Source organism: Halichondria panicea, chromosome 16 (assembly GCF_963675165.1).
Source record: "Halichondria panicea chromosome 16, odHalPani1.1, whole genome shotgun sequence".
In the NCBI taxonomy this organism is placed as follows: domain Eukaryota; kingdom Metazoa; phylum Porifera; class Demospongiae; order Suberitida; family Halichondriidae; genus Halichondria; species Halichondria panicea.
Window position 1 is genome coordinate 1,962,497 of NC_087392.1, and position 20,674 is coordinate 1,983,170.

Below are 20,674 nucleotides of genomic sequence, written 5' to 3' on the forward strand. Positions count from 1 at the left end.
CCTGTGGCTGCTTACTGCCAAGTGCCTAAGGCATGTTTCGAGGTAATCTCCACGTGTGTAGTGTGTTGCACCATAATCGAATCATGCAAACTGGAAGGTCATTGCTAAGTCCTTAACCATAACTACTAAGTAAAAGCTTCAGCAATAATACAAGATGTCTGTGAGTTCTTATAACCATGTTGATATAATGTTTGCTGAACTTACACGAACCATTCTTTAATACGAGTACACATATATATGAATGTTGAACGTCTACTTTAATATGCCACACACGCACAGTTTGCCAAGCGTGACACATTGCGTGAGATTGAGCAGGAGGTCCAGCGTCGCTGGGAGGCAGAGGGTGTGTTCTATATGGATGCCCCTTCCGAGGACCAAGTAGGGGATAAGTTCGATCACTCCAACAAATACTTTGTGACGTTCCCCTATCCCTACATGAACGGCAGACTCCATCTTGGACATACTTACACCATTCTCAAGGTATTCTCAAGAAAATGCTTACACTCTTAATTATTAATGGAATCTTTTGTCTCTCCCCACCATTTTGCACCTGTGTTCCTGGAACGTTTATAGTGCGAGGTAAGTGAACAAATCAACCGTCTATTTGTTGTTATATTGATTCTCGCCTGCTTTTCCTCATAGTTTGCCGTGGGTTACCAACGTCTCAAAGGAAAGAGATGCCTCTTCCCATTCGCCTTCCATTGTACTGGCATGCCTATCAAGGTCAGAACACACCCACTACACCCTCATACCCTTATATAATTATACACATCACCTCATCCCTCTATCGTGAACTCACCACCTAACCACTCACCCCACACAGGCATGTGCAGACAAGCTCACACGTGATATGGAGGAGTTTGGTTACCCGCCAGTGTTCCCTCAAGAGGAGGTGAAGCCAGCTGAGCCCACCAAACAGGTAGACCCTACCAAGAGAGTCAAGAAGGTCAATAGCAAGGTGGCTACCAAGGGAGGAGGGGGCGTCCATCAGTGGGACATCATGAAGAGCCTCGGACTCATGGACGAGGAAATTAAGAAGTTTGCTGACTCCGCCCACTGGCTCACGTACTTCCCCCCCATCACTCAGGCGGATCTCAGGGCTCTTGGAGTCAGGGTGCGTGGGGGTTCTACGAATTATTATTATAATTATTATAAGCTGTGCTGATAATGTAATGTATTATTTCAACTGTGATAAATAGTGTCCAGTGACAATGAGTTGACTTGCAGGTGGACTGGCGTAGGTCATTCATCACCACGGATACCAACCCATACTATGACAAGTTTGTCCGCTGGCACTTCAACACTCTGAAGGAGCGCGGCAAGATCAAGTTCGGGAAGAGGTATACAATATTCTCCCCTCAAGACGGTCAGCCGAGCATGGACCACGATCGAGCGTCCGGGGAGGGAGTGGGACCACAAGAGTACACTGTCATCAAGATGAAAGCCCTGGAGCCCTACCCACAGAAACTGAGGTATCCCCATGGCATATAGCACAAAGAAAAATTATACTCAAGCTTCAAGTTCAATTAGCAGTATGTTATTTCTTCCATCTATTGTTTTGTGCATGGTGCTCGAATATGTTAATACACTAATTACCCCCCACAGTTCCCTGGTTGGGACCCCTGTGTTTCTCTCGTACATGTATTATGTTAATACACTAATTACCCCCCACAGTTCCCTGGTTGGGACCCCTGTGTTCCTCTCGTACATGTATTATGTTAATACACTAATTACCCCCCACAGTTCCCTGATTGGGACCCCTGTGTTCCTCTCGTACATGTACATGTTAATACACTAATTACCCCCCACAGTTCCCTGACTGGGACCCCTGTGTTCCTCTCGTACATGTACATGTTAATACACTAATTACCCCCCACAGTTCCCTGGCTGGGACCCCTGTGTTCCTGGTGGCGGCCACACTGAGACCAGAGACAATGTATGGACAAACCAACTGCTGGGTACGACCAGACATGAACTACATTGCCTTCAAGACAAAAGACGGAGAGGTTTTCATCAGCACTAAGAGGGCAGCTACCAATATGGCCTATCAAGGATTCACAAAAGAGTTTGGAAAGTTTGAGATCGTTCTCAATATCAAGGGGGAGGATATTTTAGGGCTCCCGCTGAAAGCTCCACTGTCTGTGTATGATGTGGTCTACACTCTGCCCATGCTCACTGTCAAAGAGGACAAAGGTCGGTTTTTGATCATGGATTACCTTGTGCTATAATAACTTTCACGTGATGTAGGTACGGGGATTGTGACCTCTGTACCTTCGGACTCCCCTGATGACTACGCTGCTATCAGGGATCTCAAGAAAAAACCGGTCAGTTATCACCAGCTCTCTAATTCTTTCGCTCATTGTGTAATCTTCTTTTCCAGGCCTTCCGTGAGAAGTTTAGAGTGAAGGATGAGATGGTTATGCCCTACGAGCCAGTGGCCATTATAACCATTCCTGAGATGGGCAAGTTTTGTGCAGTGTACGCCTGTGACAAGCTAAAGGTGGCCTCACAGAATGATAAGCAGAAACTGGAGCAAGCCAAAGAGATGACTTATCTGAAAGCCTTCTATGAAGGGGTGAGCTGCTTGTGTGTAATGGTTTGTATGGCTTACTACAAGCAAGGCTAACACAATGTTGGTGTTCTAACACAATGTTGGTGTTTCAGGGGAAGACAAACAATTGTACACTAGACAGACTGGCTCCACCAATAATTATTGCCCTGAGGTTATTTCAATTTCTAGTTTCACAACACAGTGTATTTGTATCAGGTCTATATATATTATACACACACTTAACCCCCCCCCCCTTCCAGGTGATGACGATTGGAGAGTTCAGTGGAGTCAAGGTACAAGATGCCAAGAAGAAGATCCAGGCCAATATGGTGGCTAACAAGGAGGCTATTCTGTACCAGGAGCCCGAGAGAGTCGTCATCTCTCGCTCTGGGGACGAGTGTGTTGTTGCACTCTGCGACCAGTGGTAGGTTGCTACTCACAACTGTGCACTCACCCTATACCCAGAGTCCTGTACATTCTTTTAATTGCATTGAGAATGGCCCCTTATTGTTGCTATTGGCTTCTTAGTTTACTCCATTTTTCAATTTTTCACATACTTTAATTAGCCAAGTGGTACAAGTGACTCTTTGCAAGATTGATTCTCTTACTGTACAGGTACCTTGATTATGGTGATGATGAGTGGAAGGGACAGACAAGAACTGTTCTGGAGGGAGTCAGAACGTACGTGGGCGGGGAGGGAGTGTTAGCAATCTCTGCTAAGTTGGGAATCCTTTCTGTCAGCTATCTAGATAGAAATCGGCATGTTTTAAAAGGAGGAATGCGGAATAGAATGGAATATGGAACACATAGAACAGAATATGAGCATGTATTATAGTTATTGCTGTTGAGAAGTTGACTGTGCACAGTCAGTCAATTCTTGCCACAGAGTTTGCACTGTAGCATTTCCAATCACTTGATTACGTACACACAAGTTGCGACACTAATAGCTTAATTGATTACCCGGCATTAAGTAACTCTATTCATTCCGTCAGAAATAACTATAATAGTAGATTGAGCAATCCATTGCACATTAGTTATGACTATCCATTTACAATGCATTTTGTTAAGGCCATGATTTGTTATGACCATGGGCTATATAATCCATGGCCGAAATTGGAAAATTCATTCATCTCCCAAATTGATGATACCATTTAAAAGGTAGAATCAAATACAAATACACAGAATTGGCAGCTGAAATAGTCCCTGAACCATTGATTAAACGGAGGGGGGGGTTGCAGTTGAATAAAATCTTTCAACAGCCGTAGCTTTAGTATTATTGATGCAATTTAAAAAATCTGATAAATTACTATTGGTCAATGCTTTAGCTGTACAGCTATTCCGTCAATGTTACGCATTACTATAAAGATAAGTGCTGAGTTTTTCATCTTTCCCCTGCTCAGCTATTCGGACGAGGCTAGGAACAACTTCCTGGGCACTCTTGATTGGCTGGAGGAGCACGCCTGCTCTCGCTCGTACGGACTGGGCACTCGTATCCCCTGGGACGAGAAGTACCTCATCGAGTCACTATCAGACTCTACCATCTACATGGCTTACTACTCTGTGGCCTACCTCCTGCAAGGGGGCGTGGTTGACGGGTCAAAGACCGGCCCACTAGGCATAAGGTGAGTATTATTATCACCACTACGTTAAACAATGCATACATGCACAGTACATGTGGTTACATATATGACCTTTGTATTCACACCACTCTCAGACCTGAGCAGTTGACGAAGGCTGTGTGGGACTACATCTTCTTTGGAGGAGAGCTACCACAATCAGACATACCAGCTGATCACCTCAAGTAAGTATAATCATGAGTTCAATACAATAGTCGGTGCTTACGATTGAACCACCCTCCCCCTCCCCCCAGGAAGCTCCGCAATGAGTTTGACTACTGGTACCCACTGGACCTACGTGTGTCAGGCAAGGACCTCATTCAGAACCATCTCACCTACTTCCTGTACAACCACCAGGCCATCTGGCCCACCCCTGTGAGGGGAGAGGAGCGTTGTCGATGGCCCAACGCCATCAGGTGTAACGGTCACCTCATGCTCAACTCAGAGAAGGTATCTACAGAGCTGTGTGTTTTGTTCATCTTCATTTTGTACAGTACGTACCCCTCCCCACATTCGTGCATACATTTTTTATTAGTTATAGCATTGTTTCTTTGAACGGCTAACTTTAGTGCTGTTGATCCAATCACAAAGCTTGGAGATAGGCCTTTCAGATTATGTATTAAAATTTAAGGTCTATTTTGGGCTTGTTTTTTGACTTCTTTTTTCTTCGAAAATGTGAATTTGTCCCGTTTCAATTTTGAGATTTGATCACACCATCTGAACGGGCTTTCAGAAAAAAAATTGGAACTCTAGCCAACTCAGCCAAATACTCGCAAAATACTGTTGACTTGACATATTAATTATGAAATTGTATTGATACTTTATTCAAACTGTATTACTCATCCTCTGGACAGATGTCAAAGTCGACTGGCAACTTTCTGACAATGAGTGGGTCAGTAGAAAGGTTCACGGCTGACGGCACTCGTCTAGCTCTCGCTGATGCTGGGGACACACTTGAGGATGCCAACTTCATGTTTGAGATGGCAGACGCTGGGTTGCTCAGGCTCTACTCTCAGGTAGAGTGGATCAAGGTGAGGGACCACTATCAGTCTATGGGTCAAATAGTACAGCTCCTTGCATTTGGTGTATTGCTAACTGAGAGTTGCAATTTTATAGCCTTTCAGGAAATCTATAAGATATGGCATGTTTACGTGTATACCATTATTATGTGATAGGTCAATTAGAGCCTAAAAGTCTATACCCCCCCCCCACACACACACACACACACACACACACACACACACACAGGAGATGGTAACAAGTCAGGAGACCCTCCGCTGTGATTCTCGGGACAACTTCAATTATCAAGACCGTATCTTTGACAACGAAATGAACCATCTCATCAGGTTGGCTGACGAGGCCTACGAGAACATGATGTATCGTGATGCCCTCAAGAGTGGATTCTATGACCTCCAGACTGCCCGTGATCATTACCGTGACATCACAGCTGCTGGAGACGGAATGAATTGGGTCGTGGTGAAGAAATTCATTGAGGTATAACAGTTTGTTGTGTGTAGAGTTGTTTATTGGATCATAATTGTAGTATAGCATCATTATAGTGAGGTGAGAGCCATTTGATGACATGTGGTGCTCTCTCTCTCTCTCTCTCTCTCTCTCTCTCTCTCTCTCTCTCTCTCTCTCTCTCTCTCTCTCTCTCTCTCTCTCTCTCTCTCTCTCTAGATCCAAGCTCTTCTCTTGTGCCCCTTCTGTCCACACATCTCAGAGCACATCTGGACCCTGCTTGGAAAGGTCAGACAACAACAACAGTGTGTAGTAGTTTGTACCATGCTGTGTCACTCTTGATATATTGCCTTCCGATCACAAAGTTTGTGTATCTGTGGTGTGTATCTGTATTGACCTTTGCCCCCTACAGACGGAGACCATCATGAATGCAGTGTGGCCGGTGGCTGGGGAAGTAGAGCTGTTTCTCCTCAAGGAGGCTGACTACCTCACATTCGTATCTCACGAGTTTAGAGTACGGCTGAGGAAGATGATGGATATGAAGGGGAAGGTGTGTGTGTGAGAAGGGGGTGGTTGTGTGAAGCTGTTAGTGCTCATGGAGTGAATGGGTGATGTATGTACAGGTATGTATGTGCCCAGTATTTCAATTTCAATTCAGCACACAAATTTGCTTCCTAATATATTTGGTATACTAGGTCTAAGAGGTGGGTTAGACCACCACCTACCATTGTGGGCAGATCCTGCATTATGTAGATATACATTGTAAATTTGTTGAATATGTTTATCTTTTCCTCTCCTTATTAGAAGTCTGGGTCATCTGCTCGACCTGAGTATGGTGTAGTGTACGTTGCTCTCGAGTATCCTAAATGGCAGCACCAGGTGTTGGTGAAGCTGAAAGAGATGTGTGGTGTTAACGGCAATCCTAGTCTACCTCCTAATAAAGAGGTCTTAGAGAAGCTTAAAACCATACCAGATGTCAAGCCTTACATGAAGAAACTCATGCCTTTTGTTGCTATGGTGAAGGTGAGTACATGTATATAGTTTCCTTACAATTTATAGCTCAAAATGCTAGTAACAAGTCCAATGTAGGAATCATCTTCTTCTTTATATTTGTTGCCTCCGCTTATAAAAGAGAGTAGCCAACCGGCCATATTTATTTTGTGGTTAGCAATAATTATTAGCTCAGCACGTGTACTATCTGTTACGGAGGTGCCCTGCTAACACACATGCTATAGGTATTTATTTAACCTGACTGTATTAGGGCGTATGGAGCCACTGTATTAGGGCGTATGGAGCCACTGTGAGCAAGTTTTGTCTGCTACAATGTACTGATATGTACTATTATGCAGATGAATAATCCATTATGTGATTTAGCTCAGTCTGTGTGTATTGTTGACTGTGTTTGTGTTTGCACACAGAGTGCCCTCGGGGAGAAAGGAATGGAGGCTCTGGACTTGAGAGTTCCCTTTGATGAGAAAGCCACTCTGGAGAGAAACATTAACTATCTTGTCCGATCTCTTGACGTAAGTATCGATTCATACGTACAGCTGTGTCTGTACATACAATAATAGCTTCTGTGGATTACTATTCAGTACTTTTTGTACATTACTGGCCATCCCTACCTCTGCTTCTCTTACTGTAATCACAGGAGTACTTGTACATGTAGCTATTCATGTACTCTTGGTGGTCACTATGGATACATGTACTCAAGTTTCACTGTTCCTTTTGTTACTGCTCACAGCTGAAAGAGATTTGGGTAAAGAGTGTGTCAGACTCAACAGAGGCTAAGATTGCGGACGAGTGCATTCCTGGAAAGCCCATCACTGTCTTTACTGCACAACCATATGAGGTTGGTTGCTATTTGCAAACAAAAATTAATCCCCTTAATTACAATGCATTGAGTTACATATAGTTATTGCATGTAGGTACGGTAAATCATTCCCTCCCCACACACACACAGCAATTCGTCCTAGTCACGATGGTTAACCCCCAAGTCTCGACCCCCTACTTCACGGTGCAACTGCCAGTTTACAATGGAGACAAACACTCACAGGTGGTGGACCGTATCCGTAGGACAAGCGGTGTCCCCGGCAACCTCAAGATGGAACTTTTTCGATACGAGACCGACTCCCGTTCCATCCCCGTGTACGGAGCAACAAATGAGGTGGAAAGGATTGGACATGAGGCCAAGTTCCAGCTGTCAAGTGGGTCTCTGGTGTTGGTCGATGGAGACACCTCACAATCCCTTGGCACTCACATGCAATACACTGTGGACATGTCTTAAATGAACAATTTATGTTATTTTGGAATAATATTATTGTTTAAAAACAGCTGATTTTTGATCGATGCATATATAAAAAGAAGTACAAATACTGACTATTGTTTTGTTTGTTATGACTGTATTTTTTGAGTGATGGTGTGAATGTTTATAACTGTTCTTCATGATTGAAATATGTTTTCTTAGGATCCTCTTGTTCATTATCGAACGGAATGCCAACTTCAGCCTCCACGATTGGTGTGATGTCAGTTTGTTGAGACTTCACCCTAAACAAAACATGTATCAACACACACACCCATTTCCAGAACATGTATAATAACAGGAGTGCATAAATGGGAGTTATAGGTGCACGGTTAAACTCACTTGTGGTTTAGGTAGATGACTAGTATAGCCGCTGTTGTTATGGCTGCCAACAAGATCACAACAATCACCACAATGGGTACAGTAATAGCCACAGCTTCAGTTCTCTGAGAGCTGCCATCATCAACCAGCGGCTTTCCTGCAAACCCACAAAACATAACAATTGGCATGGCAAGTAGTTATAGACTCACTTGTACACACCACACCGGCATCTTCATTGTGTTGACAGTTATGGCGTCCAATGTTTGTACGAGAGCATTCAAATAAGGTAGACTCTTCCCCTGTACACTTTATGTCGTCAAGAAGAATGGGCACTGACTCTCCCCCTTCAAAAAATTTGGCCATAGCTCCTGCATGAATAGTACAACATCATACACATATCCACAATGGTATTGCTATATTACCTTCTTCTTGCAGTCCTAGTTGTCTGCACACGACAGCTGCAGCGTTGTCGTCCCATGAGTCATCACACACTGTCCCCCAGATGTTGTTGAAGCACACCTCCACTCGTCCTTGAGAGACGTCCCCACCATCACCCAGCCTCACTTCTCCTGACTGGCACACCCTCTCTGCTCCTTGGGCTAGAGGGAATTAGATGATGGGGACAAGAAAACAAAGGGCATTGTATACTAATAATTATAAGGCTGAACCATAAAGACCATGCAACTAGTTATTTATACTGACAATGGTTATATAGGCCATAACATTTGTATACTGCATGCGTGTACACATAATATCATTTGTAGCTCACCCAAGCAAAAGAGGCCAACACTCCCTCCAGTTCCACAAGGCATCTCCTGATACTGCCCTAGTGCCGTGGCCCTGAATGTTGGCCTAGAACTGGCTCCAAAGAAACTTCCAGGCACTTTAGTGAAATCTGTAAAATCAAATACTAGCTATAGCTTCTTCATAACAATGCAACAACACTCTATTAATACAAAAATACGCACTCCAAGAATAAAAGTTCTCAATTACACACACGCATATCACTTTTGTAAGAAAAGTATATAAATGCTATCATGTATGTAACAACATGCAGTTACTGTTACTGCCCTCACCTTTTCCTTGCTGACCCAATGAGGTACAAGCTTGAGAAACAAGAGTATCATTGAAGTCAGTGGTGCACACTGTCCCCCACAGCTCCCCCACACACACCTCCAGTCTTCCATTAGTCACTCCATCCCCTCCAGTAACACGAAAGTCCCCCTCAGTGCATGGCTGATCTGAAACGTCATCATACAAGCATTGTTAATTTGATTCAAAAACAAAATGTGATAAAACCCGGCCCTACCTGTGCAAATGACAGCTGCCACAGTTGTACTAGAGAATAGGCCACAGGAGGTACTAAAGGTGACAGATGCTCTTGGACACTGGAGAAACGTATTCTCTGTACCCACACACCCGAGGGCTCGCAGGAAGATCGGACTTGAAGCTTCACCGAAACCACCCCTCAAAACAGGCACACTACCTGTGTACACAGTATGTATACATGCAGCTATCATTATGTACACTAGTATTTACTTCTGTAGAACATAGACAAAAAATGTATGCATGTCATATTAATTGTAAGTTGTTGCACACACCCTAGACAAACTCACGAGTTTTGTCCATATCAAAGCCCAGATTCCGACAGGTGACCTGGGCCTCTCTGTTGTCGAAGCTAGATGCACATACTGAGCCCCATTTGCTGTTGAAGCACATCTCCACCCTCCCTTCACTCGGATCAGCTCCACCCACCAGTCGTATCTCACCGTCCTCACACAGTCTTTGATTTATAGCAGCTGTAAAAATTATAAATCAATGTTTGGTCTTCAGGTCATAATAATAATTTAAGTGTGAGCAATTACACATAAGGCGCCAATCAATTGCTGACAAAGTTTGGCTGCAAATAATTACTAAGCGTGTCTTACAAGGGCATACGACTCCTGCATCCTCCGTATGACGACAGTTAGTCATTCCTAGCTCCTCTGCACGGCAGGCCAGTATTGATTCTTCGTCTCCCGAACACTGGACATTGTCCAAAAGGATCGGACCCTCTCCAGATCCAAACAGACCTTCAACAGCTGCCAGGGAGTCTGAATAATTGGAAGAGCACATGAGAATAAGTATAATATAATTACAGTGGATTAAAAACAACAGCTTACTATTGGTAGTTGCCAAATCGTATCCAAGCTGTTTACATACGACTGCAGCGTCCGCTTGGCCCCATCCATCATCACAAACTGTGCCCCAACGACCATTGAAGCATATCTCAACTCTTCCTTCACTGCTCATTTCCCCTCCGACCAATCGTACGTTTCCATTCTCACAATCTTTTGGCAGACCCTCGGGTACTGATTATAAAGATAGTCAGACATACACTAAAAGTAATTGCACTTACATGGACAAATAATGCTGACATCCTCAGAGTGCCTACAGTTGCTCTGCCCGACTCCGTTGTGTTCACATTCCAGCAGCGACATTTCCATTCCAGTACACTCTAGATCATCCAGCCATACCATACCCACACCCTCTCCAAAGAATGCTCTTGGCAGGGGCAGAGGCGAACCTGTGAAGTGAAACTTCTCATAATAAACATCCTCTACAATAGACATGCCGTTTTGTGTTAATGAGAGCGTGATGCAATTGGCATGCATATGCCGCTGCTCTAATCTACTTAGCTACTTTTAACGTGTGCCATATGCACGTAGAGCAAAATATGTCTGCTACATGCAAATTAATGATGTACCATTTGTGAATCCAAGCTCTGTACACACGACCTTTGCCTCTGCCATATTGTAGCGATCATCGCACACCGTTCCCCAATGATTGTTGATGCATATCTCCAGTCTCCCTTCGTACTCCCTCCCATCTGGCCCATCGGCCAATCGAATGTTTCCTTCTTTGCATGTAACCTCTTCACTATGACAAAACACGGCAGCATCTTCAGTGTGGCCACAATTATTTGTGCCAAGTGGGTCTGATGGGCATTCACTGAGAGAGAGCTCTCCACCAGAGCACTGAACAGTGTCTAGGAAAATGATTCCTTCTCCAGCTCCAAACGCTCCTCCCACCAAAGCAATGGATGCTGTGAGCAATAGTTGGAAAGAATTTTTCAATTGTTGTAAGCATCATATTGTATATTATATATGTGCTTACCATTAGCTGGAGTTGCAAACCCCATCTGTCTGCACACAACTTGAGCGTCTAGTGCATCCCAAAAGTCGTCACAGACCGTGCCCCAATGGTTGTTGTAGCATACCTCCACTCTACCTTCATTGGGCATTCTACCATTCACGAGCCTCAGGTCTGTATCGTTACAGACAGTGGGTCCATCCGGAGCTGCAGGTTAGACAAAACAAATTAAATTATGTAATGAATTGAACTAGTAGTCACTGTATCTCTTTGGGACAGATTAGGCAACTCACATTTACAGATAACTCCAACGTCTTCCCCATGGAAACAGTTGCTAACACCTACTCCTCTGTGTGGACATTGTGTCAGATTGGTCTCGCTTCCAGTACATGCCACATCATCAAAATAAATGGTTCCAAATCCACTTCCGAATAACTGGCTTCTGCCTACACCGATGGCTCCTGGGAGAGTAAGATGTACACAGTTGCATTGTGCCAAGTATTGAGACTTGGTATGTAACAAAATTAGCAGGTGTTGCAGACGCCAATAATACGTACAGGATGTCTGCAAGAGTTGGAACTGACCTTTTCTTTGGAATCCAAGCTGACCACAGACCACAGACGCATCAACATTGTCCCAACCATCATCACAAACGGTACCATAGCGATTGTTGAAGCAGATCTCCACCCTTCCTTCGTATTCCTTGTCTGAATTGGCCAATCGGATTTGTCCATCGTTACAAGTGAAGTTTTCAGCTGTAATGGAGAACATTTTGTAGCTAAAATCCTACTAACTTATTTGAGCATAATGTTTATAAAGGAAAATCATACTAAACTTCAGCTATTAGCTTCGAAAACAACCTTTCATAGGATGTATTGTAATTTAGTTATGCTCCCAGTGTGTACACTGTTCAATATCAACATTTAGTCATGCTCCCAGTGTGTACACTGTTCATATCAACATTGAATCTGCACTTTACAATTTATAGTCAGTACAAGAGCGTAGCACCCAGGTCTAGATCATACATATGTCTACGTCTAGGAACCAGCATAACAAATCAGTCAACTCACGCAGGCAAATAACTGAAGCGTCTTCTGCATGACCACAGTTGGGGTCGAGGTCGCCTTGCGTAGGACAGTCAGATAGAACACCCTCCTCTCCGACACATGCCACATTGTCCAGATGGATTGTTCCATTACCCTCTCCGAAGTGTGCCCTTGAGACAGCAATGGCTCCTGCAAATCTCAACTAAATTATGGACACAATTTATGATAGTATAATATATATACCATTTGCAGAGAAGCCAAGTTGCTTGCACACCACTGCAGCGTCTTGATCATCCCAGAGATCGTCACACACCGTCCCCCATTCATTGTTGAGACACACCTCAACTCTCCCTTCTCTAGAGTTGCTCCCACCAACAAGCCTCACATCTCCTCTTGTAGTGCAACTAGCTGCAAGTCAACAAGTGCTCACATTACATGAACAGAGAATACCTCCTACTAAGACTATATAGACTAGCTTACATTGGGTATCTTGTCCGTTGCTAGAGCATACTGCTATTAGAAGCAGCAAAGTCACCTGCAGCATATTGGTTGCCATGAAATAGTAAGCAGGACTGCATATAAAGTTTAACAGAGAGCTCACCTCTATTTGTAGGCCATTATAACACAGTGACGCATGCGCAATGAGATTTCCCTGCATGTGATACAAAAAAGGAGGGAGGGGCTCGTTTATTGCTAGGGGAGTGGTTTTCAACAAGAAACGCTCAAGATGTCTATGATTCAAGTGATCTCTCACAGTGGAAGTGGTATAGCAGCAGACAGAACACCATTCTATGGGATCAAGCTGCCCTCAGAAGTCAAAAAGCTAGTTCAGCTATCAAAAACAGTGGACCATACCACCCTCAGAAAGATTCTGAAATGTATGGACCACATATCGCACTTTCGGTTTCATGTAGTCTGCTGTATGTATTTTTGCAGGTGTTGTGATGCATGTGGAGATGGGAGAGGGGTACGAGGATCAGTTGACAGCTCTACAAGGTCCAAAGTGCTCACAGGAAACAGTCAGAGCGTTGTTTGCAGGAATGCTATCACTGCTGACGTCAGCACTCCGTACACCCGGACTTAAACCTGAGGTAAACATACTTTTCACACCTCGCCATTAGCAATAGGCTACAGCACAGGTTCACCAATTAATCAAGTTTTTCTGGCAAGACTATCATGTTTCTTACATCATTAGACGGTTAGGTGGGCGTTGCATGCAGGGTGTCTCTTAACGAGCTGGCTAGACATCAAGTGTGCGTGTGTAGTAGCCACACCACACCTCCCTGTCATTAGTAAATGTACCATTGTGTCCATTCACATTGCAGATCGTGAAGGAAGACTTACAAGCAATTAAGTGAGTTTGTAGTTCGCTCAACAGCTCATTTTTGTGTATTCACACACACACACACACACAACACACACACACAACACACACACACACACACACACACACACACACACACACACACACACACACACACACACACACACACACACACAACACACACACACAACACACACACACACACACACACACACACACACACACACACACACACACACACACACACTAATCACTCTACCCCTACGTCCACGGCGCACAAGTACATTCGTGTATTGGTTAGATCGTCAATATCTACTGTACAATGTTCTTATAGGTGTGTGTGTTTAATTGTGTTTTCTCACTATAGGATGCCAGTTGAGCTAGTCACTGATATGGGGAGTGCAGTTACAGGATCAAAGTGAGCCAGACATTAATCGTCACGATTTAATTTGATAATCTAATTTGATAATTACAGGAGAGCCAAGTTAGAGAGAGCACAAGTGGAGAGACGAGTAGCTCTGCCAAAGATGGACTCTGTAAGATGGAGGATTGATGTTACTATTTCCAACAGGTGCAGATTGACTATCATAACCATAGCTACTGTTGACTCCACCCCCATACAGTTCCCTTCACCGAGTGCTGGAACCATCTATATTGATGGAGATGACCCTCTCGAATGGAGCCATCAAAACGTTTGAGGTGAGGTTAGACCACCACCTAAAAACATAAGCACACAGTAAACACCTGTGTGCTATGTTTTTACGTTTCGTACAAATGTATGTTCTATACTGTAGGCTCTCGCTATTCCGGCTCTCTGAAGTACGGCCACCTCGATATACCGGCCATTTGGCTTGGCACAGAATTCTAGCTATAATGAAAGCACCGAAGGTGCTGATGCCTCGGTGGAGATGCCAAAGCTACATAACATAAAGCTACTAATACATGGCATGCAAAAACACAAAGAGTGGGTAATGATCGACCATGATTGTTGTTAAAAACGATCGATGCCAAAAGTTCAAGTCTAAAATTAATGGCTGCATTAGCAGAGCCTTGCAGCTCTCTTCTCACTCTTGCAGGTACCAATAGCTAGCGTTCTAGTGCAGAGCTAACTACTAAGTAGAGTAGCAGCACTCGGTAAACAAGTTTGGCTACGTGCTCTTCTGAAAAGGCTGCAATGGCATTCCAAGTAAGCAAAACTAGGCATAACTCGAGAACGAAGCATTATTTTGCACATCCACGAATTAAAATCCAAGTAAACATGACTAGAAGCCTATAGAAACTCTTACTTGCACTTGATTCATCCTTGAGCAGGTGTAGCAGTCTACACAGACACACAGATACACAGACACACACACAGACACACAGATACACAGACACACACACAGACACACAAACACACTACCGTATACCTCGCTTGCGCATGCGCACCGAGGCATAATTATGTTTACTGCACAAAACTCACCCTAAAGTACAGCCACTCGCTATTCCGTTTACCGGCCAGTGCTGGCTGTGTCCCAAACAAGGTTTTCAATGTAATTTTATACGTATATTACGGCCGGATATGACATTTTGGGTGTGGTTTAGCAAATAAAATTAGATTACACTTAAATAGAGAACAGAATGATTCATTATCCTACATTATCCTCGAGACAAGAACCGCAAAAGTAGTCATTAGATTCGAGTTAAGGTCGTTTTTAAGCCGCGGCTATTACCTGAGTTGCAGCCGCCTCGCTATTCCGGCCAAGCTGCATGGTCCCAAGGGTGACCGGATTAACGAGAGTCTACTGTATACCATATAGAGGGTTATTATGCCTCGGTGTGCATGCGCAAGCGAGGTATACGATAGTGTGTTTGTGTGTCTGTGTGTGTAGACTGCTACAGCTGCTCAAGGATCAATGAAGTGCAAGTAAGAGTTTCTATATATATATTTCTATAGTAAGGGCTTCTAGTCATGTTTTCATTCGTGGACTTGCATAATAATGCTTCGTTCTTGAGTTATGCCTAGTTTTGCTTAGTACTTGGAATGCCATTGCAGCCTTTTCAGAAAAGCACGTAGCCAAACTTGTTCACCGAGTGTTGCTACTCTACTTTGTAGTTAGCTCTGCACTAGAACGCTAGCTATTGGTAGCTGCAAGAGTGAGAAGAGAGCTGCAAGGCTCTGCTGATGGCAGCCATTCATTTTAGCTTTGGCATCGATCGTTTTTAACAATCGTTTTTAACAACAATCATGGTCGATCATTACCCACTCTTCGAGTTTGCATGAAAAAATGTTCATCATGTGTATAAATTAAGCTTTATGTTATGTTATGTAGCTTTGGCATCTCCACCGAGGCATCAGCACCTGCGGTGCTTTCATTTTCGAGGATTGACCCAGAAAAACGAAAATTTAGCGCCTCAAAAATTGGTTTACATCCGGTATATTGAAACCTCTCTACTGTAGGGGTGTGGTCATTTGAACCACTATCCTTGAAATGTTTAGTTTGGGCAATCCGCAAAATTTAGTGTCTCTAAAATAACTTATGATAATAATTATCATCCTTCTCATACCACTTTAAAGTCACTTCTCATTGTCCTGATGAATCGCTACACTAGCGAAGAAAAGCTTTGACCAATAAAACAAGTTGAGAAACAAACTGTATAGCCTTAGCTCACAGTTGTATTACCATTCGTGTTAAACCACCACCTCTGAACAACACAGCTGCTGTATTCTATTGCGTGCTCTGTGTATATCATTTGAGTGTGTTTCGTGTATATACATGTACATGCAGGTCCCTGTGAGCAAGTTCCATGAGCTACGCTACAATGTGGCTTATATTCTCAAAGAAATGGAGGATTTAGAGAAGAGAAATGTACTCAAGCTTGGAGACTAAAAATATGTTACGTTTTGTTCACTTGTACAGTTTGTGTTTCGAAATAATTCTTTCTAGTGTAAAGATGAAACTTTGCATGCATAGAAAAAATGAAGTTCAAAAAAATGCACCCAACAAATAATAAATAATTAGCGATTAACAACGGGTAAGGCATTTCTGAGATTGAGTAGTCTCTGTGCTAATGAGGTGCAAGTAAACATGTCCAATTTCTGCTGCTGAGAGATGGGGCTGGTGTGGATGTACCACCACACCCACATGGGGCCATTGGGACAGACCTCCGGGATCTTTTCAATAGGGGGGAGGGGACTGCATGCTGTGTGCATCATCAGCTCCTGCATGGAGAGAAAATTGAAAAGAGGGCTTCTTTTTGTTATAATTTATGCAGCCTTCACATGTCAATACAAATGGCTACGGGGTTGGGCATACATACGTAAACTACAAATGAATTCCCAAAGGTTATAGGTTAAAAACGAATTGTGTGTGTACCTCTCTACTACAGTTAGAAGGCCTATTTATTGTCCATGCAAGGCTATAAGTAGGTGATTACCAAAGAACACGTAACAATCTGTTTGCTTAGCAGGTTCCTGGTATATTGTATTGGGAAACCATAGAGACGCAATACATTATCATAATTATAAGAAACTGAAATTTGCATAAAGGTTGCTATGAGTGTTGCTAGCCTGTAGAGCTCACCTTTACAGACAATGGTAGAGCATCTAGCCATTTCTTAGCATGCGAATACACTTCAGTCTGCAACACTCTTAGGGCCTCTGTGGAAAAGGAAACATACACTTTCAACACTTTCAACTCAGGTTATGTACACCATATCGTAACTCTAATAGCTTCTACAAAGAGTGTTGTCAGTAGTGTTCTTCCCGTTAACAGTACCAAGAATATCCATAAGTACCAAACACTACAGGTAAAGTAAACAGCTCTGTAATGTGTTCACCTATCTTGCTCTTGTCTGTTACTCTCTCGTCAAACACAAACTCTACCCATGCCAGATGGTAGCCGTCGACAACATCACGCCTCACCACTCTGAATCGCCGCTCTCCAATAGTCTTGACGAGTGATCGACCATCAGGAGTGTATTCCACTGAGTTGATATAGAGAACTGTGCCAAAGTCAGCAAAACTGGTACTGTGTGTGTGTGTATGTGAGTGTGTGTGTGTATGTGTGTGTGTGTGTGTGTGTGTGTGTGTGTGTGTGTGTGTGTGTGTGTGTGTGTGGTGTGTGTGTGTGTGTGTGTGTGTGTGTGTGTGTGTGTGTGTGTGTGTGTGTGTGTGTGTGTGTGTGTGTGTGTGTGTGTGTGTGTGTGTGTGTGTGTGTGTGTGTGTGTGTGTGTGTGTGTGTGTGTGTGTGTGTGTGTGTGTGTGTGTGTGTGTGTGTGTGTGTGTGTGTGTGTGTGTGTGTGTGTGTGTGTGTGTGTGTGTGTTTACAATAGCTTAATTCAGTGTTGTGCATGTAGGCTACCAAATATGCAAAGTGGACTTTTGCACCTGATTAATTTCCTACAAAAATGTGGCAATAATTATACTACGTAGCCCTCCAGAACCATTATAGCCAAAACTGCTAGAAGAGATAGACATACAGTGATGGCCCTTTCCCAATTAACTTACCCATTATCGATAGCTGCTGGACACATTCCAAATCGTCTGCTACCACTTTCGAGACATCTCCGAATCATGAGTCGATACTGAGGCTCAAACACATGCAGAGGACAGGGGATACCAGGCAGGGATTGAGTGCACACGAATATTGGCAGAGGCTCTGACTCACTAGTGCCCACTCTGAAAATGGAACATACACTAATTATAATAGTGAACACACAATCAGTGTTGTTATATAATCAGCATGTTCAGTGTGGTGGGTATCTCACGCTCCAAACGAATTCATTGAATTCATTGCCATGGATTCACTTGAGAATTACACTGGATTACATAATGTTGGAACTATTGCACATGCTGATAGACAAATGTTGTGTCATCACCTAAAGCTCCGCATTAACTCGGCCTCGTTTAGAGATTTCTTTTCCTGGTACTGTAAAGGGAAGTGGAACTGGACAATGGTGCTCAACATTTCATCAACTTTCACCACTCCAAAATTATGTGAATAGGCCTGGAAGAACTGCAGAAGAGAGCAGAAACACCATGCTATAAGGTTGCATTTTATGAAAGGAATTTCAAACACAAAATATTCTGTTTACAAAACACACCAACAAACCTCATAAAGCACTGTTCGGCAGACAGGGCAGGTGTGTGAGTGGTCAAAGGCTCTCCTCGAACATGAACAGCAGAAAGAGTGCCCACACGTGACCGTCACAGGCTCGTAGACAACACCTGTACAGAGACTGCATTCAAACTCACTGATATCCATGTCTACAGCCTCAACATCTGGTGGCACGTATCCGTCATTTGCCAGCGCTATCCCGCTAATGCAGAGCTCCACAATCTTATCAATAGTAGGGGTTAGGGAGGAGTACCCAGTGAATCCATCTTTGCTCAGCTTGACACCAGACATGGGGTAGCCCTGGGGAACCATACTCCGCTCGTACTGGGTGAATTCTGACATATGTTTGTCCAATAGCTACAAGGTGAGAAGAAACACACTGAGATGAAACAGGTGAGAAAGGTGTATGCACTATAACTGACCTGACAGACTTTAAATATGATAGAATTGTCGTCTCCTTTAGATAAGTAAACACACAGGAGATAAGCAGCGATTGCTTCCATCCATTTTCCCAATTTCTCAAAAGCACTCGCTCTTCGAAAATGACCCTGAGATTTAATTACAGTACAAAATTAGTTTGTGCGGACAAAACAGTTGCATTGCATGCATGTGAGGACGAGGATAGGTGATGGTGAACACATTGTCAGAGGAAATTGCATTGCATATCAACTGTTGTATTAACCTTTACATTAGCAATTATTTGTCGGCAGAAATGTGGCTACAGAACTTAGTGTAACCGACCACTCCCATCTTGTATATACATGAATGATGTTTTAGGCTGAACAACATGCAAATAAGCAATGCCGAGTATCACCTTTTTCCAAAATGGTCTTATGGTACATGCCATTTCAGCATCTGCCAGTGCTTGGACCAAATCATTGACTGCCAGGTACGATCTCGACCGGTTCCCATAGACACGATGATCTTTAACACCTAAAAAAGAAAAAGACAATAATTATGACTATCAGTATGCCCACGTGGATGAGATTGCAGCGATACTTAGGCAGCCCTGAGGGGTGTACGACACAGGAGGCATGCACTCACCCGTGCTGATGGCCTTTTCATACCACTCAATGGCCAAAGGGAAGTCTCCTTCATTGGCAAAGGTGTTACCGGTCTCTCGAAACTCGCACGATTCCACCCACTCAGGGAAACATTTCTTGAGAACGTTTCGCATCATGAGAGTCGGCTTGTGTCCAGGCTCACGTGTTGTTATCACCTCTTTGCATTTCGGACATGCCCGGCTGCTGAGCTTGTCTATACAGGTTTTGCACATGGAGTGGCCACAAGGGAGACACACGGGATGTGACATGAATCCTTCACAGTAAAAGCAGTCAAACAGGCTTGTGTTTGGTGGTCTCAAATGTTTCTGTCCTGTTGTTGATGTTAGCTTGTCCTTTGACACATCAAACAGAGCTCTGGATTGCCTGCTACAGTTGGTCATAACTCCGTTCAGTTTGGTCCTCAGTTGAGTGAACAGTTCACTGCAAATGTGTGAGCACAATGCCAATGGAGTAGCAATAAATTCAGGGCCCTTGTCCTTAGTGTAGCGATGATCTTGAGCTATTATTCCTCCATCCATTACGGCTTTAGAGTTTTTAGCTAGGTACGTACGTGTATGTAGTCTACCAATCCTCAGAAGTGACAATGGGACTGGCCAGCGAGCGGATGCAGCTGCATAATGGGGCGTAGCTATCTCCTCCTCTGCCTATTTTTAGTATTTTAAAAGGCGCTCCTTTACCAGTGCAACAGGTATAGGAGCATGCAAAACAAATGCTACAATCAGACCGACGTTATAGAGTGATGGGTGGAGCTTGCACACATA

The 20,674-nt window shown here is 43.7% G+C and overlaps 4 protein-coding genes across 5 annotated transcripts; 2 read left to right on the forward strand and 2 right to left on the reverse strand.

Moving 5' to 3' along the window:
- Position 1: 1 nt before the first annotated feature.
- LOC135349997 (leucine--tRNA ligase, cytoplasmic-like) lies at positions 2 to 8,094 on the forward strand. The gene is made up of 22 exons (XM_064548687.1): positions 2 to 160; positions 280 to 480; positions 574 to 579; positions 643 to 723; positions 824 to 1,114; positions 1,228 to 1,472; positions 1,880 to 2,193; positions 2,248 to 2,324; positions 2,381 to 2,575; positions 2,812 to 2,975; positions 3,167 to 3,232; positions 3,952 to 4,173; positions 4,266 to 4,352; positions 4,422 to 4,617; positions 5,022 to 5,198; positions 5,416 to 5,661; positions 5,848 to 5,916; positions 6,041 to 6,178; positions 6,433 to 6,651; positions 7,047 to 7,151; positions 7,370 to 7,477; positions 7,589 to 8,094. Exons 1-22 carry the CDS (start codon positions 155 to 157, stop codon positions 7,910 to 7,912), a joined length of 3,537 nt encoding a protein of 1,178 aa, XP_064404757.1. The 5' UTR covers positions 2 to 154; the 3' UTR covers positions 7,913 to 8,094.
- On the reverse strand, positions 7,905 to 13,058 carry LOC135349918 (deleted in malignant brain tumors 1 protein-like). Its single transcript, XM_064548578.1, has 18 exons — positions 12,907 to 13,058; positions 12,670 to 12,834; positions 12,451 to 12,615; positions 11,965 to 12,135; positions 11,674 to 11,841; positions 11,405 to 11,587; positions 10,995 to 11,333; positions 10,647 to 10,814; positions 10,411 to 10,599; positions 10,177 to 10,341; positions 9,865 to 10,047; positions 9,558 to 9,734; positions 9,325 to 9,489; positions 9,018 to 9,143; positions 8,671 to 8,847; positions 8,458 to 8,616; positions 8,270 to 8,405; positions 7,905 to 8,172 (listed from the first exon to the last, which is right to left on the reverse strand). The coding sequence occupies exons 1-18, from the start codon at positions 12,980 to 12,982 to the stop codon at positions 8,055 to 8,057; spliced, it is 3,030 nt and encodes a 1,009-aa protein (XP_064404648.1). The 5' UTR covers positions 12,983 to 13,058; the 3' UTR covers positions 7,905 to 8,054.
- Positions 13,059 to 13,102: 44 nt separating this feature from the next.
- LOC135349979 (COMM domain-containing protein 5-like) lies at positions 13,103 to 16,683 on the forward strand. Of its 2 annotated transcripts, none has more exons than XM_064548662.1 (7): positions 13,103 to 13,304; positions 13,363 to 13,517; positions 13,752 to 13,780; positions 14,118 to 14,168; positions 14,226 to 14,321; positions 14,374 to 14,449; positions 16,519 to 16,683. In XM_064548662.1, the coding sequence occupies exons 1-7, from the start codon at positions 13,154 to 13,156 to the stop codon at positions 16,618 to 16,620; spliced, it is 660 nt and encodes a 219-aa protein (XP_064404732.1). In that variant the 5' UTR covers positions 13,103 to 13,153; the 3' UTR covers positions 16,621 to 16,683. The 2 variants fall into 2 exon arrangements, with proteins under 2 accessions (XP_064404732.1, XP_064404733.1); XM_064548663.1 differs by lacking the exon at positions 16,519 to 16,683 and adding an exon at positions 14,545 to 14,618.
- Positions 16,651 to 20,495, reverse strand: LOC135349934 (LON peptidase N-terminal domain and RING finger protein 3-like). Its single transcript, XM_064548598.1, has 9 exons — positions 19,894 to 20,495; positions 19,664 to 19,782; positions 19,272 to 19,397; positions 18,844 to 19,206; positions 18,611 to 18,747; positions 18,240 to 18,410; positions 17,570 to 17,760; positions 17,314 to 17,390; positions 16,651 to 16,952 (listed from the first exon to the last, which is right to left on the reverse strand). Exons 1-9 carry the CDS (start codon positions 20,429 to 20,431, stop codon positions 16,749 to 16,751), a joined length of 1,926 nt encoding a protein of 641 aa, XP_064404668.1. The 5' UTR covers positions 20,432 to 20,495; the 3' UTR covers positions 16,651 to 16,748.
- Positions 20,496 to 20,674: the final 179 nt, after the last annotated feature.

Excerpts from the sequence above, each read along its gene's own strand:
- LOC135349997 (XM_064548687.1), top strand. Across the intron at positions 2,194-2,247 it reads CACTGTCAAAGAGGACAAAG|GTACGGGGATTGTGACCTCT; the intron begins GTCGGTTTTTGA and ends CACGTGATGTAG. Across the intron at positions 2,576-2,811 it reads TGAAAGCCTTCTATGAAGGG|GTGATGACGATTGGAGAGTT; the intron begins GTGAGCTGCTTG and ends CCCCCCTTCCAG.
- LOC135349918 (XM_064548578.1), bottom strand. The coding sequence starts at position 12,982 with ATGGCAACCAATATGCTGCAGGTGACTTTGCTGCTTCTAATAGCAGTA. Across the intron at positions 10,048-10,176 it reads TGCAGGAGTCGTATGCCCTT|CTGCTATAAATCAAAGACTG; the intron begins GTAAGACACGCT and ends TAATTTTTACAG. Across the intron at positions 9,735-9,864 it reads CTTTGATATGGACAAAACTC|GTAGTGTGCCTGTTTTGAGG; the intron begins GTGAGTTTGTCT and ends CTGTGTACACAG.
- LOC135349979 (XM_064548662.1), top strand. The coding sequence starts at position 13,154 with ATGTCTATGATTCAAGTGATCTCTCACAGTGGAAGTGGTATAGCAGCA. Across the intron at positions 13,305-13,362 it reads CCTCAGAAAGATTCTGAAAT|GTGTTGTGATGCATGTGGAG; the intron begins GTATGGACCACA and ends GTATTTTTGCAG. Across the intron at positions 14,322-14,373 it reads GATGTTACTATTTCCAACAG|TTCCCTTCACCGAGTGCTGG; the intron begins GTGCAGATTGAC and ends ACCCCCATACAG.
- LOC135349934 (XM_064548598.1), bottom strand. The coding sequence starts at position 20,431 with ATGGATGGAGGAATAATAGCTCAAGATCATCGCTACACTAAGGACAAG. Across the intron at positions 19,398-19,663 it reads TAAGACCATTTTGGAAAAAG|GGTCATTTTCGAAGAGCGAG; the intron begins GTGATACTCGGC and ends ATTAAATCTCAG. Across the intron at positions 18,748-18,843 it reads GCCGAACAGTGCTTTATGAG|TTCTTCCAGGCCTATTCACA; the intron begins GTTTGTTGGTGT and ends TCTCTTCTGCAG.